This window comes from Camelus bactrianus, chromosome 6, assembly GCF_048773025.1.
Source record: "Camelus bactrianus isolate YW-2024 breed Bactrian camel chromosome 6, ASM4877302v1, whole genome shotgun sequence".
In the NCBI taxonomy this organism is placed as follows: Eukaryota; Metazoa; Chordata; class Mammalia; order Artiodactyla; family Camelidae; genus Camelus; species Camelus bactrianus.
The window spans coordinates 84851158-84865383 of record NC_133544.1 but is presented as its reverse complement, the minus strand read 5'-3'; the positions used below and the strand labels follow the sequence as shown (position 1 = coordinate 84865383).

The 14226-nt window shown below is 33.9% G+C and overlaps 1 protein-coding gene across 10 annotated transcripts in view; it reads right to left on the bottom strand.

Annotated features, from left to right (window-relative positions):
- The window catches only part of TCF12 (transcription factor 12), a 328904-nt gene that overhangs the window by 55153 nt on the left and 259525 nt on the right, over window positions 1-14226 (bottom strand). For 2 of the 10 annotated variants that reach the window (XM_045506272.2, XM_045506273.2), the window contains exon 1: window positions 737-919. The exons of 6 other annotated variants lie outside the window; for them this stretch is intronic. In XM_045506272.2, the coding sequence (XP_045362228.2) occupies window positions 737-907 (171 nt within the window). In that variant the 5' untranslated portion in view covers window positions 908-919. Of the gene's footprint in view, window positions 1-736; window positions 920-14226 lie in introns of those variants that run through there. 2 more of the 10 variants (XM_010969461.3, XM_045506274.2) reach the window with 2 other exon arrangements.

Genomic DNA, 14226 nt, shown 5'->3' with positions numbered 1-14226 from the left:
TAATTAATACTAAGTAATTAAAGAATAGAAAAGTTTTGATTAGCAACACAGAAAGATATTATTTTAAAATTTCTAACCATGTGCTATACATTCACCAGAAATACATTCTTTGGAAAATGTACAAATGCATTCTTTGAAAAATAGTGATTTATTTTATGAATCTGTACAGGGTCAAAATTCTAGTTTGATTGGAAACAGATGGTATTCTAGTAAAGTCAGGCTCTGGACCTGAAACTCCAAACAGGAAATACGGCCCTCACTAGCTGACTGCTTCCCTAATCATTCCCAGAGCTTCATACTTGTTATTTTTATGAATATCCAAGATGACTTTCATCTTTCCCTTCTATCTACAAAGCATCAAGTAATCTTCTGTCTCTTTTTATGTGTTATGTGTTGTGTGTGTACTTTACAGATAGATTGTATGTTTACGACGTAAGAAGACATTAAAACAAATGTACTTTCAAGCTCATTGCTAGTAAAGACATCGGGCATTAAAAATATCCCACAAATTCCAGTTTATTTTCTATATGATTTTTAAAATAGAAGCCAAAAACTATTGAGTAACTGTGTCAAAGACAACTTTCTTAACCCTTCTTACAAATAAATACACAATCTAAACATATTGCAAAAAACGATAAAACAAACCTCACAGGTTTTAGTAAAAAGCAATTAATCTACCCTGCTTTCCCTTAAACAAGCCCCGTTAGAAGCTATATGAACAAAGAAAAAGACTTACCGTTTTCCCATTGTAGTAATACATCAAAGAATTGCTGCCCATTCCAGGGACAGGATAAGCACAATACATGTTGATTTTGAAAATGTTACTGTTTGCAGCTAATGCACACAGCTTCTCTCCAAGACATACATCCACACAGCCAAACAGAGTTAAGTCTTCAGCACTATGCATCCACACATGGATCTACTCAAAAGGAACTTATGCAAAATAGGGTTGAACCAACTCACCCAACAGAGAGGGAGGGTTTATGCTGTAAGTAACCTCTTTCAATTTCTATCAAGTCACTGCATTGGTGGGGGATACCAATAAGATGCACTTTGGAAAATTTAAAAAATACAAGTCACTTATAAATACTGAATAATGAAAAGTGATATAGCATCCTGAGGATAAATATTCCAAGGAATTATTAATATTCTCATATATATAACACATACATCTCTTTTAAAGAAAGGCAAACAGAGATCTGCTAATCTATTTTTAGTTTTAATTACATTAGAGTACTTGTAGCAGGGAAATCTAGCTTGCTACACCTCTAGCAACATTACCATCTGGCGTGGTCTAAAGTTGCTTTCAACTTTGATAAACACAGGATCAAGCAATCAGGAATTGGAAACAGTGAATCATGTGTAACAAAAAGGATCTAAACAGTTAAGCCTCCTACAAAGTCACTTCCTGGAGAAAACGGACCAGTCATGTAAGTGCCTCTCAACTAGCTAGAACAAACCATGATTTTTTTAATAATTATAAAAATCATATGTAAAAAAATTTGAAAGGTACACATTTCATGAAAAAGCTCATTCCAACAATTCAAAAAATTATCTTGAAATTAAATGATCTGTTTTTAAAACAAGAAATATTTATACAGATTTTCAGTTATAAAACTCCTTAAATTCCTTTCACAATACCAATTAAAAGTTTATAATGGATTGCAGTCTCCGGAATATGTATTAAGCAATTCAATAATTAAAAAGAACAAGCAAACAAGGTTTTGTTTTTTCTTATACAAAAATATGAAATGCTGGTATGTATAACAGACAAAATGTGCACTGTAGCTAATAAACTAAAAAAGATTTCATAGAAGTCCTTCTGCTAAGTTCATTATTGCTCTTAGTACTTTATATATTCATATTTTTATGTTATTGCTCAAATTTCTCAGAAAGGGAAAATAATCAGTGTGGGAATAAATGTCTCACAGATTTAAAAAATTCATTACACTTAGAAGTCTAAAGGTTTTAGATATTTTTTGGCAAATACATGGTTCTCAAACACAAACATATTTTGCTATTGAGATGTTTTTCAGTTTGTTTTTTGGTGTGGATTCTAACCCAGAAAAAAAGAATAGAAACTTCTTTGCTCTCACTCCCCTCCCACCCCGCATCAAACCCTCTTTGTACTATCTCCTCTCCCTGCGCCTTGCAGGTTCTCACAGAACTGTGTTAATCAGCCGAGAGCTCACAAGCTGCAAAAAGAGGCAAGTCACTTTTTTTAAGGCACATTTTATGAAGCACAACTTCTCTAAAGGAATATTCTAAGAATATTCTATAAGGGATCAAAAAAACCCTCCCCAATCTTATGAAACATATTGATCAAAATAGAGTAATAAAACCAAATAAGACAGTAAGGCCAGCTAAGTTTACAATGTTTTAAAAGCTGATGGTATCGGAATAACAATAAAACCTTCCCACACTCTCCAGATATAGAAAAGGCTAAGCAGCAGCTGCAAAAGAACATCACTGTATGGCAGACTATTAAAATGCCAGTCTGCAGAGTGGTTTGTAACTTCCTCCCTCCTGAGAGACCACAAAGACCCATTTCAATCCTTAGAGAACTGTGTAAAAAGCGTTGATTTACAATTAACAATGCCATGCTTTAAAACCATTCAAGTAAATTTTAGTCTTTCATGGACGCAGTCTTTCTGACACAACAGCTACTTTAAAAAAAAAAAAAAAAAAAGGAAAATCAACCATCCAAAGTAAAATTTCCTTTTTCTCTTAATGATTAAAGATTTTAAAAACTTACTTTTAAATACAAATTTAGAGGAGTGGGGGAAAGTGGGAGCCACAAAGCACTGACAATACTTCAACATTTTCTTCCTACAATCAGTGCTCCAACCTGAGAAAACTTTTATATATTGTTAAAAAAAAATCCACCTATAGTAGTTAGGCTCATTTCTCTGGGGCTTGCAAGAAAATAAGAGTACTAGGATGTTTATTAAAACAAACAACATAACATAAATCCAACTATGCATTGTGGCTATTTAAACACAATGAAAATTTGAGTATTTCATCATCAGTTATTTATTTTAGAGGCAACTATACAATATTCTGAGAGTAATTAACAAATATTCAAGTTAAAAAAGTTCAGAGGAAAGCCAGACAGTATAATCTTTCACTGTTCCAAAGCATTTTATTAAGGAACTGTGTGAGATTTGCTGTTAAACCTGAACCCTAAATGTAAAACATAATAGTTTTAAAGAGTTGAGTAATTAATTAAAAGCTTTTATTTTCTACTTTTCATTCTTCCTCTCAAAAACACAGATACAAAATCCATCCATGTTTATTTAAGATCCCTGCCTCCCAATACCCAACGCAGTCACCTGGTATACATGACCGCTTGAATTGAGAATGTTGTAGAAACCTGAGAGAGGAGGAGAGCGGGACAGGGCATCTACATACATGTGGCATTAAACACATTCCCCCAAAACAGCAAGTCATTAAGAAAACTGGTCGTAATCTAAATAAAATGTTCCCATATTCTACTTGTATGCTATGGTAATGTTTTTAAAGTATATTCCAAAATATCATCTTTTTGAAGTCTGCTCTACCCAAAAGAAACTAAAACTGGTTGACGTAGACAGTAATTTTATCAGAGTTACAAATTATCTTCTATGAGAAAGTCTTTTTTCTCTTTCTCAAAAATATTTTTTGAAAAAAAACCTAACTTAATCTATGTAACAGCTGCAGCACGATTTTTTTCTTAAGCAGAATCATATTACAGGAAAAAATGCATATAGATGGATCAAGTGCTGCTCTAGTCAATGCAGTTGTTTAATCTTTGCCTCTTTTTTTTGAAGGAACATGTCAAGGGTTAATCCTGTGACTCAGTCTGACAAAACGAGTCAGCTGGAGACAGGGCCACTTTTTAAACTTGATTTCAGACAAGACGTGCAGTCTGCTCAGGAGCTCTGAACTGTCATGCACTTTTTATCCTGAATTGTTTCCACCCACAATTCTATGTAATCACTTTTGAGTTATTCTAAGATTACGTGATCTGACTCAATATTCATACTATGTAGTTCAACAATCTAAAAAATCAACAACTTTTACAGCAAAATGAGCATTACTGTCGCAATGGCAACATGATTAATGAAAATGTCAGAGAACCCAGAAAAAATAGGACTCGGAGCCATACATCTTTTATTAGGCAACTGATGATTCCTGGTTTGAGGATTATTGCATTTCACTGATTTTCAAATATGCTTCCCTGCCTTCATTGGCTCAGCATGTGATGTTTATTGCCATTCCAACATCATCAAGCACAGACCTAAGCTAGATAAGAAAAAGCTGTAATGTGTTTTGCCTAAGCAATTTACTTCTTTACTAAAGATTTAGGAAAAAATGTTTCCAAAAGATCTACTAGGTAGGGACTTTCTGGCAACATCAGTTTAGATTCCAGGCTCTCATTTCCTTCTTATTTTTCTGTTGATTGGGAAATAGATCTTCCTTGGAGAGCTATGCAAAATTTCCTGGGATTACCCATGCAGTATTTTAATCTATTTTGTTAGCTTGTCTTTATCCCTGATATTTGGATCACAGTAACTCTCAAATCTGTTTTTTAAACTATCTTTAAGCAAGAATGTTTCAAGAATGACTAAAAATTCTAAAAAGTTTTCAAAAGAAAAATTCAATTTAACTGAATTATACACTGTAAATTAATTAATTAAAGCTAGTGAGTGGTTAATCTTACTGTACATTTTTCTAAAACAAGCAGGCAACACTCCAGTGTCCCAAGACGCCAGAAGATCTGGCTGGAAAAGAAAATCGAAAACCCACTCATAGGATTCCTCATGAAAAGTTTCAACATTTCAACAAGTGAATCAATTCCTGGAAAACAAGACTGTCAGAGTGAAAAACAAAGCCAAACAAAGTTCACATGTGAATAATTCCACAAATGAACTCGATATATTCCTAAAATATGAAACTCTGTAAATAACTAATATATTTTTGATTGCAAGGGAGGTGGGGTGAGGATACATTTAAGAGGATAATAAATAAGATAATCTACAAGTGGGTAGATACAAAAGCAAAAGGCCCTTCCCTCAGTGCCTTCTCTTCCTTATTTAGCTTGAAAAAGATGGCTGGTGAGTGAATGCTGTCTCCTAAGTGTGCAGTATCTTAGCCTGGCTAACTAAATCAGACACCAAAAAATTCCAGGTTTTATATCTGAACATTATATTACAGATTTTTCTAGTGTATGCTGCTTTGTAGTCATTCCTAAGAGTTCAAGAAGTTGGTCTTCTGTTCTTTCTCTAGTAGCCTCACAAGCGGTTGGAAAATGAAGAGCATCAACAGACACAAATATACACTTGCTAGAGCAGAGTAAAATTCATGCTAAAGTTCACAAATCACATCAACTGTCTCAGACACAGAACATCAGATTTCTTATTGTCTCTTTACAAAGATCTCTATTTGAGTTATAGAAATGCCTAATGATTAACAAAACAGAAAATACCTATCTATATTAGCCAATGGAAACAATCAGCTATATAAACTGTATTTAGAGGGCAAAAGAACACTTGTTTAATTCCCCTTTTGACAACCATATGACTATAATGAGGATGCATAAAAACAGCCATACCTCCTACAGGAGAAAAGCAAACAAATCTCATTCTGAGGTAAATAAATAGTATTCCTCTGACATCAACATGAAGGGAACTGACAGATCATTCAAAGCTTCTAAAAGGCAATCATTAGACACCCCTTCAAATGAGATAGAACAACAATTACTGAGAATATGTAAAATCTGAAGCAAATTGCATGTTTCTTTTGATCATGAACTCACTATGACAAAGCAGTTTTCTTTGAAAAATGAAAGGGGGGGGACCCCTTCCTAGTAATTCCTGCATCTCTTGGCTGTCCATTTCTTTCCCCACATGAATTGCAGTTTGTCACTTCTCATTTACCACTTGAAATAACATGGTAAGAGAATCATTAACTATGTTGCAACTTGATAATTTTCCTGCAGATGGCTCTATAATCACAGCACTGCCTAATGGTGTGTGTGCATGGGTTAAAAAAACAAAAAAAACCCCAAAAACCAAAATGAGGAGAATACCCAGGTTTTTAAATTCTTTAATAAACCAGCACTTCTGAAGAGCTTTCAAGACTGGGGCAAGGTACTGCACTACTGTCTTACTAGGCAACAAAACAAAACTGGAAGCAAACAAAGCTATTATTTTAAATCATCTGTTAAAGGTAAACAATGGTCTTGGGTCCAGTTAGCTCTCCCTTACGGAAAGTGCCACCCGTTTTTAAATTTCTCATTCTGACCCGTGTAATTTTTTTTCTTCTGAGCTGAAAAGCACCAGATCCTGTCAATTTATGAGAGATGGAACAGCACTAAGATATTCTATTCTATTTTAAGTTTATTTTTCAAGAGACCAGAAGTAACATCTGCATCTGAGCCTGAGCATTTCAAGGATCTGCAACTGGAAACTCTAAATAACTCATACGTTATTTCTGGCCCCCAATCTATGTTTTGTTTCAGTAAAAATTCTTGCTAGTGGTAGTAATTTTTAATGCTTCCTATCTCTAATTAATTAAGTACCGAGAATCTTTCAAATCATCCTGCCTCATATTTGTAATGAGCAAGCAACAAAGCAGAGTTCATTTTAGCTAAATTCACTGGAAGAAACGATGCAGACCCTGAATTTATGAAAAGACCTATCTTAAAAAGAATGATTTCTTACTACTGAATTCCAGTGACCACTGTCAACAAAAACCAAATAATACTTCATTTTGAAAACATATCTGAGGGTATAATAAAACAGGGGAGGAGATGGGAGATGTGTCAGTTCAACATAGAATAAAGCAAAACAAATGTATGCTTAGTATGCTTCACTAGTAAAGGCAATACATCACCCCAATAAGTGTCTCTTACTAGACAGTTTGGGAAACACAGACACAAAACTCTGAAAGAAGAAATGTGTGAAGCTACTTGTTCCATGTATCTCTATCAAAAGCACTTACATTACAGCAGAATAATTCTCTCTACCGCTTGTTAATACTCTGCAATGTGAGGTAGGCTGCTCAGGTTCCAGACACTGTGGACTCATACCATACGACGAAAAAGAACACTAGACTAGGAGCAGGAGTCAGGGATTCAGGTTTTTGCTCTGCCTCTTAGGAGGCATAAGAGCTTACGCGAGGTCACTGAATTTCCCTGAGTCTAAGTTTCCATTTCTGGAAAATGCAGGCATTAAACTAGGTCAAAGATTTCCTAATCATTTCACTACCAATAAAACCTTTTATTATCTACTCCACCCCAAAACACTAAATTCCTATTCTGAAAGATTTGTCTCCCACACTTTAAAAAATTGAGTTATAATGAATATTCTTCCCAGTCCAAAAAAAAAAAAAAAAAAAAAGCTGTGTCACTTACATTCAGAACTTCTGATTAAAAGGGAACTGAAGCCTTGCCATGATGAGCGAAATAATTCTAGTGAAAGAAATCTGATGTTTGAGATAGCATGGATAATTTATTTCAGTAAATTACACAATTTGTTAGACTTCCTGAAATATTTTACATCTTCTTGTTTTACTATTTTTGAAGACTCAGGCTATGACTCACTGGGATAGATAATACCTAGTGCCTACACCAACCTTAAGTTTTATTTTTATCATATCTGCAAGTGGCACAATTAAAAGCCTACAGCTTTACACGAAATGCAAGGGTGATTGGAAAAGAAATCCAAAAACATAATTATAACTTCTCAGTTCTAAGCTAAGAGTCCAAATGCTCTGTACTCTAATTAGCATTTATATACTAGCAAGTGAAGTATCTTCACAAGAGGTTTAGTTATATATTTTTATCGCCTAGTAATATTTTCATTTAAAACTAACATCTTTTTAAACATCTATGAAGTGTCTAGAAAAGAAATAATAATAAAAAAAAAAAAAGTGAAAAGGGTTGACATTTTACCAGTAGGTCAGATGTCATTTAATTAGCTTGGTAACAATTTTGGTTTCTTAATAATGTGCTGTTTGGTTTATGGTCAGACATTCTATGTTTAATACAGCATCACCAGGAAAAAAAAAAAAGATTTTTGGCCATATCCTTCAAATAAACAGGTAAGCCTCTACAGAGATGGCTTTGTTATAATTTTAGCAAGCAACAAAGAATTAAGGAGTCAATTCTTGAAAGAGCCCATTTTTAAGTAGGTAGGCTGTGGCTTCTGCACTTTTCTGTAATAAAGAAGTCGGGGCCTGTGATTTGCTTCTTTGTGCCTTCTGGGTGGAGAGTTTAGTAGATCATAAAGGAGACTATTATGTGGATTATGAACAAAGGTGGCTGTAATGAATACATAGATTGGATAGTTTACAGGGTACAAAAGGAGAATAGAGGGTGAAAAAAAGATAGCAATACCACAGTACCTTTACAGGTGTGTGATCTTGAGGGACACTGATTTGCTCTAACATTAGTTATTTCAGACTAAAATGATTGATAAATAAAAAAGATTCAAACTTTTACTACTGTTAAATTGGAATAAAGATCATATGAATATAGAATCACAATTATCTAAATGCTAAGAAGCCACATGGAAAACCAAATACAAGTCTTCCTAGCTGTGAGGTATCTGAGAGAAAGACTGTGTCTATGTAAATAGGAAGAATTCCAGTGATCTTTGCCACAGAAAAGACTTCTACTTTTCTCATGAAAAACTGGAGCTTTTTTTTCCTCCCCGAAAAGCCTTAATAAAGTTTAAGCATGTTAAACATTTTACAATATAGATAGTTAAAATATATGTGTAGTTCTCCTTGAAGGATACGTTAATTTCAGATCATCTAGTATATTGTTTATACCTTCTCTGAGTCAAATGAGCATGATCCAGGAAGAATTATGGTTGTACTGCTGATCATTTGAGTTTGTTCATTTATTCAACAAATATTCACTGAGCATTTACCACGCACAAAGGTGTTGCAGATAAAGCAATAAACAACATAAATAAAATCCTTACTTTATCAAGATTCTCCTGGGTGAAACAGTAAGAATAAACAAATTATAGTATATAATATGATAATAAGTGTTACAGAGAAAAATACAGCAGGGAAGGAGAGAAGGGAAGGTAGGGCATGTTGCCATGTTACATAGGATGGTCAAAAAGATCCCTAGGTGTAACACAGTATGTGATCAAAGAGAAAAGTATGTGAAGAAACTTGCTATAAGGGAACTAAAGGAGGTGTGTTCTGGCAGAGAAGAGTAAATACAAAGGCCCTGAGGCAGGAGCGTGCCTGGTATCTTTAAGGAGTAGTAAAGAGGGCAGCATGGCCAGAGGGATAAATCAGTGGAAGATGAAGTCTAGGAGGTAGCAGCGGACAGTTAAGAATGGTCTTGAAGGCCATTTTAAGGACTTTGGTTTTATAGTAATAAGAGATGCTACTGGAGGATTCTGAGCAGAAGAATCATATCATCTGACTTAAAATTTAAAAGGATCATTCTGTGTTAAAAAAAAAAATGAGTTAAGGCAAACTGACACCAGAGTTGGGAAGATGCTACCTTAATTTAGGAAGAGATAAAAGTGGCTTGGACAATGAAGATAGTAACAGGTGGTAAGAAATGATAAAATTGTTTTTTTCTTTTTGACTTTTACAGTTTCTTTTTTAAAATACCTTTATTGTGGTATGATTCCTATACACTAAACTACACATATTTCAGATACACAGTTTGATGAATTTTGATAGATGTATATACACAAATGAAACCACCACCACAACCAAGACAGCTAACAAGAAATGATCAAATTCTTGACAATAATTTCAGCATGAGCAATTTAGTATGGAAAAATAACCATGGTTTTAGTTTTATATCAATGAAACCATAACTTTTTTTCCTTTAGAGAAAGTTTTCCTGTATTACGGTTTCCCATACTCATCTGTCATATGAGATCATGACCCTATGTTGTTAACTATGTCAATCCAAATGCACTGTAGAGTATAGCTGAATTACTGGTAATTTACCATTTGGGGGGCAAATTTATTCCTATCATTGTGTATAACTAGGAGTTAACTGCATAATTGAGGGGAAAAATAGGACAAACAGTTCAGTGTCTGATACAAAAAAAGCAAGTTAACATATTTTTGATGATTTGACCAGCCAGAGTAGGAGGAAGTTGAAAAGTACAACTTGGAGCAGGAAGTCATTAACAGATGACAGTCCCTATTATAGATAACATAAAATAACAGCTTCACAGTATTTATTTTTATCCCCTTAATTTAATTTAAAAAGCATTTCCTGGATACACCATCATGTGCCCAGAGGGTTATAATCATGCAACAGAAAAATATTTTAAAAGTTACTTCTTTCCAAAAGTTCAGCGTTATCTTTTGACTATAAGCATCTTGAAGACAGGGTACAAGGTCCATGCTTTATTCACACTAGGATCCCTAAAGCCTAAAACGATACTTAATTTACAAAGGCACTTTATATCCACTAACTTTAACACAATGGATGCATATTTCTTTCAGTGGAGGTTTACTGAATGGAGCCCACTCTAGTAGCAAAGAATTTCTAATTCTCATTCAAATTACTATTTTTGAAATTTATAAATGTCTTTGGTGATAATGAAAAAGACACTGATAACTTGATTTCAAGTAATGTCAAGTTTTATAGTTTTAAAAACTGTCAAGCACAAGTTGGAAAATTTCAGAAGTTTCATTACTTATTTATTATTTACTACCATCATAAAACTAAAAAAAAAACCCCTAAAAACCATCAATATTTACTTAAATTTATAGAGACTAACATCAAAAAAGTGAATTTTCTAGTCATGGGACTGAAGATTTTTTGTTTTGTCTGAAGCTTTAATGTTTAGACAAACACGTCATGTTTCAACAGAATCTGTTTCACAATCATACATGGGTTGGAACTGATTCTCAAGCTGGCTAGGAACTACCTTTTTAGCTTTGGTTTCTATGATAAAGCGGGACCAGGATAAAAGATGGTGATTGGGCACATGTATATATAAAATTATAGTAAAGCTGTTTATATCAAAGTCAAGTTATTCAAATATTTTAAACTCAATTGTTTCGAATAAACATTTACTAATGTATCTTTACATACGTTTACTTCTGATTTCATAAACTATCCTGCATATTTATCTAATGTAGTATTTAAATCCTAAAAAAATTATGACATCACTTTATATACTGAGGCTCTTCCACTATCCTAGTCAGGTAAAATTTGAGGCAAATAATGGCTGTAAAGTTTCTGTTGATGTGCCCAGGGCCTTAAAGAAATGATGATGGGACTTATGAATATCAGGTGAAGGAACTAAAAAACAAATAAAAAATAGGGTACAGGCCTAAAAAATATTTAATTATATTTATTTTGTTTCTATTTGGGTCTGCTTTCCATAGGAAGTACATTTATGAAGAAGGTAAGAATATATCTACTTTAGGCATATACTTATGTTAAGTCTAATGTAGGGGTTGGCGAATTATAGCTGTGGGCCAAGTTTTATTGGAACACAGTCATGCCCATTTATTAATATATCATCTGTGGCTGCTTTAATGCTCCAATAGCGGAGCTCAACAGTTGTGACAGAGATTGTCTGACCCACAAAGTTGAACGTATTTAGTACATAATCCTTTACACAAAACGTTTGCTGACCCCTGGACTAGTACATTGAGAAAGAGTAGAGACACAGGTTATAGCAGCAGGTTCTAACAAAATTTCCAAAACATAATTTCAATTTGGAGTGTCTTAATTTATTCCTTCTTTCCTATACTTGAAGGACTAATCCTTATGGTATTAGATAAAAAACAAAACAAAAAAACTTCATGGTTTTACTGATGTGGAACAGCCCAACAGTGGGCTTAAAGTTTGAAGGCATTTATAAAGTCAAGTCAACCTCATATTCTTTAAAAATCATACAGATAACACATACATAAACACACACACACACAGGGTCTTTTCCTACATGTGGTTTGTGAAGTCACAAAGATCTAAAATGTTAGCAGCTGAGTTCAATAAATCATAAAAGCTGGTTGTGAAATTCAGCCAGTTTTTTTCTGCTTTAAGAGAAATAGGTTGGAAAATGACAAGTATCACTGTGGTTGTACCATCACATCAATACAAACAATTGAATACACAGGACTCACTCACTGGTTATTTTTCCTTCTTTTATTTTTTTTCTTAAAGTTGAAATTAGATCAAAGACAGACTGGCTTGTCACAAAAATGAACATCTTAGAACTATGGATTAAAAGCCCATTATCTACACTGATACAATTCTGATACTGTTCTGAACAGTAGTTACTGTCAGCATAAACAGTGGCTATTTCTTCCTATTAATGTATGAAGAAAATCTTTCATTCAATGACCAAACTGAATATAAGTTTGGAATAGAACCATTCCCTTTATATACTAAGATTTCTCCAATACACTGACCTATAAGGTCACAGAAAGATTCGTCCACTTTGGAAATTTTATACTGCAGTAGCCTTCAAACAGAGAAGCTTATCCAACAGTCATAAACGAGAAACACTAAGTACCTAGTTGTTATGTAGCCTCTAGGCTTGTCTGCTAGTGGAGCTAAATACCTATTCCAACTCATGTTCGGGAACTAGAATCTTCACTTGACGAAGTTCTGCTGAAGCTGGTGCTGCGTGTGAATACTGCTTATTCCAGAATCACTAGGATTCTCGCTGGTTAAGGGCCTCAGATAATCGTCTATAAACACACTGTTACCCTAGCTTCGTAGTGACTTCCACTGGATACTCCCTTTGAGAGTATTCTACTTTCCGGTCATTGTGCTATTTTTGTGGACAAACTGGAGGTAACAGTTCCTCTATAGTTCTAACCCTTGACCTTTTTCTTGTTAGTTCAGATAACCACTAATCTTTTAAGTGGTAATTTTCCAAGCTAGTCATTTCTACCAGCCCCAGAAAGTTGTATTTGTCTTCTCTTTCCTATTAAAAAATAACTCCTCATTTTAGCCACTCCTGGGATTTAATATTCTGACTTTTCTATTTAATATTCTTACTAATTCTGTTTCATATGTACCTGAAAATGCTAGATCACTGGACATGTGTAGCTGTCTTTGTGGTTTAGGAACACCACTGAATATCTCCAATCATCTCAAGGGGTGCCCCTAAAATATCAAATTTAATACTAAAAATGACCCAAAAATTCATATTAATTTAAAAAAAAATCCATTCCTAACAAATAAGATCCCATAAAAGTTTGGGAGAAAGGAAGGCTCATTTCCTAAACTAGAGTCAATTACCAATCCAAAGGCTACAGAGAATTCTGTACCTGTCTGCAGCAAAGCAGGAAAAAGTGGTGTCTAAGCTACTTTGATTCGTCTCAGAAACTATAACAAAGTTCCTTATGAGGGAAGAGTTAGAAAAAAAATTTTTTTTGATGGCTGGGGAGGTAAAATACGCTTTGAGAGTTTAACTCAAAAACTCTCAAAAAATTAGAGCAAAGAAATTATCCGTTAATTTATTACAGCTTTTGAGAGAAAATATACACACAGACAGAGGACAAAGGATGGCATGACATTTGATTAAGAAACAAATAGATTGTGTCATCAGCTCATGTATGGGACTGCAAACTAGTTGTGTTCACAATGGGTAAGACATGCCATTGTGATGCAGAGGATGATGATGTTCAAAAGATATTTTCAAATGCTATTATTGAACAAGATCACAACTTTAGGAATTTGGGTCTAAAGGCATTCTGAAATTTGCCTAGATATTTACTTTCTGGTGATAAAAATCTTCAGAGTGTCTCACGTTTTACTTAAGGATCCTGCATCATATTAAAAACAAAAAGGGATCTATGCTTGGAAATACTAACATCAAGTTAAGAAATAAATAGAGAACAACGAAACTTCTCTCCTTCTGAGAAATGCTTCAGAGGGCCATAAAGATGTTTAACCAATGATAAAATAAAGGGGAAAAAGAGACTCATGATAGTTTAGGGAACAAAAATGAATTAGTATGAGTGGTAGGCAACAAATTTCCCCTCCTTTCAGGTTCTTTTTCTGAAAATGAATGCTTTCTAAACAATAATAGCAGCTATAATTTACTACTTACTCACTATGTACCAGGCACATACATTACAAATATAAGTAAATACTTTTTTCTTTTACCGTAGTATTTATCCCTCCTTAAGTTTTCCAACTCTTTCTTGATTATCAACAAAATCTGGCAGAAATGAAATGCTAAAATTCCTTTAAATTTCAGGCTGTAGTGGTAGGAACTAAAA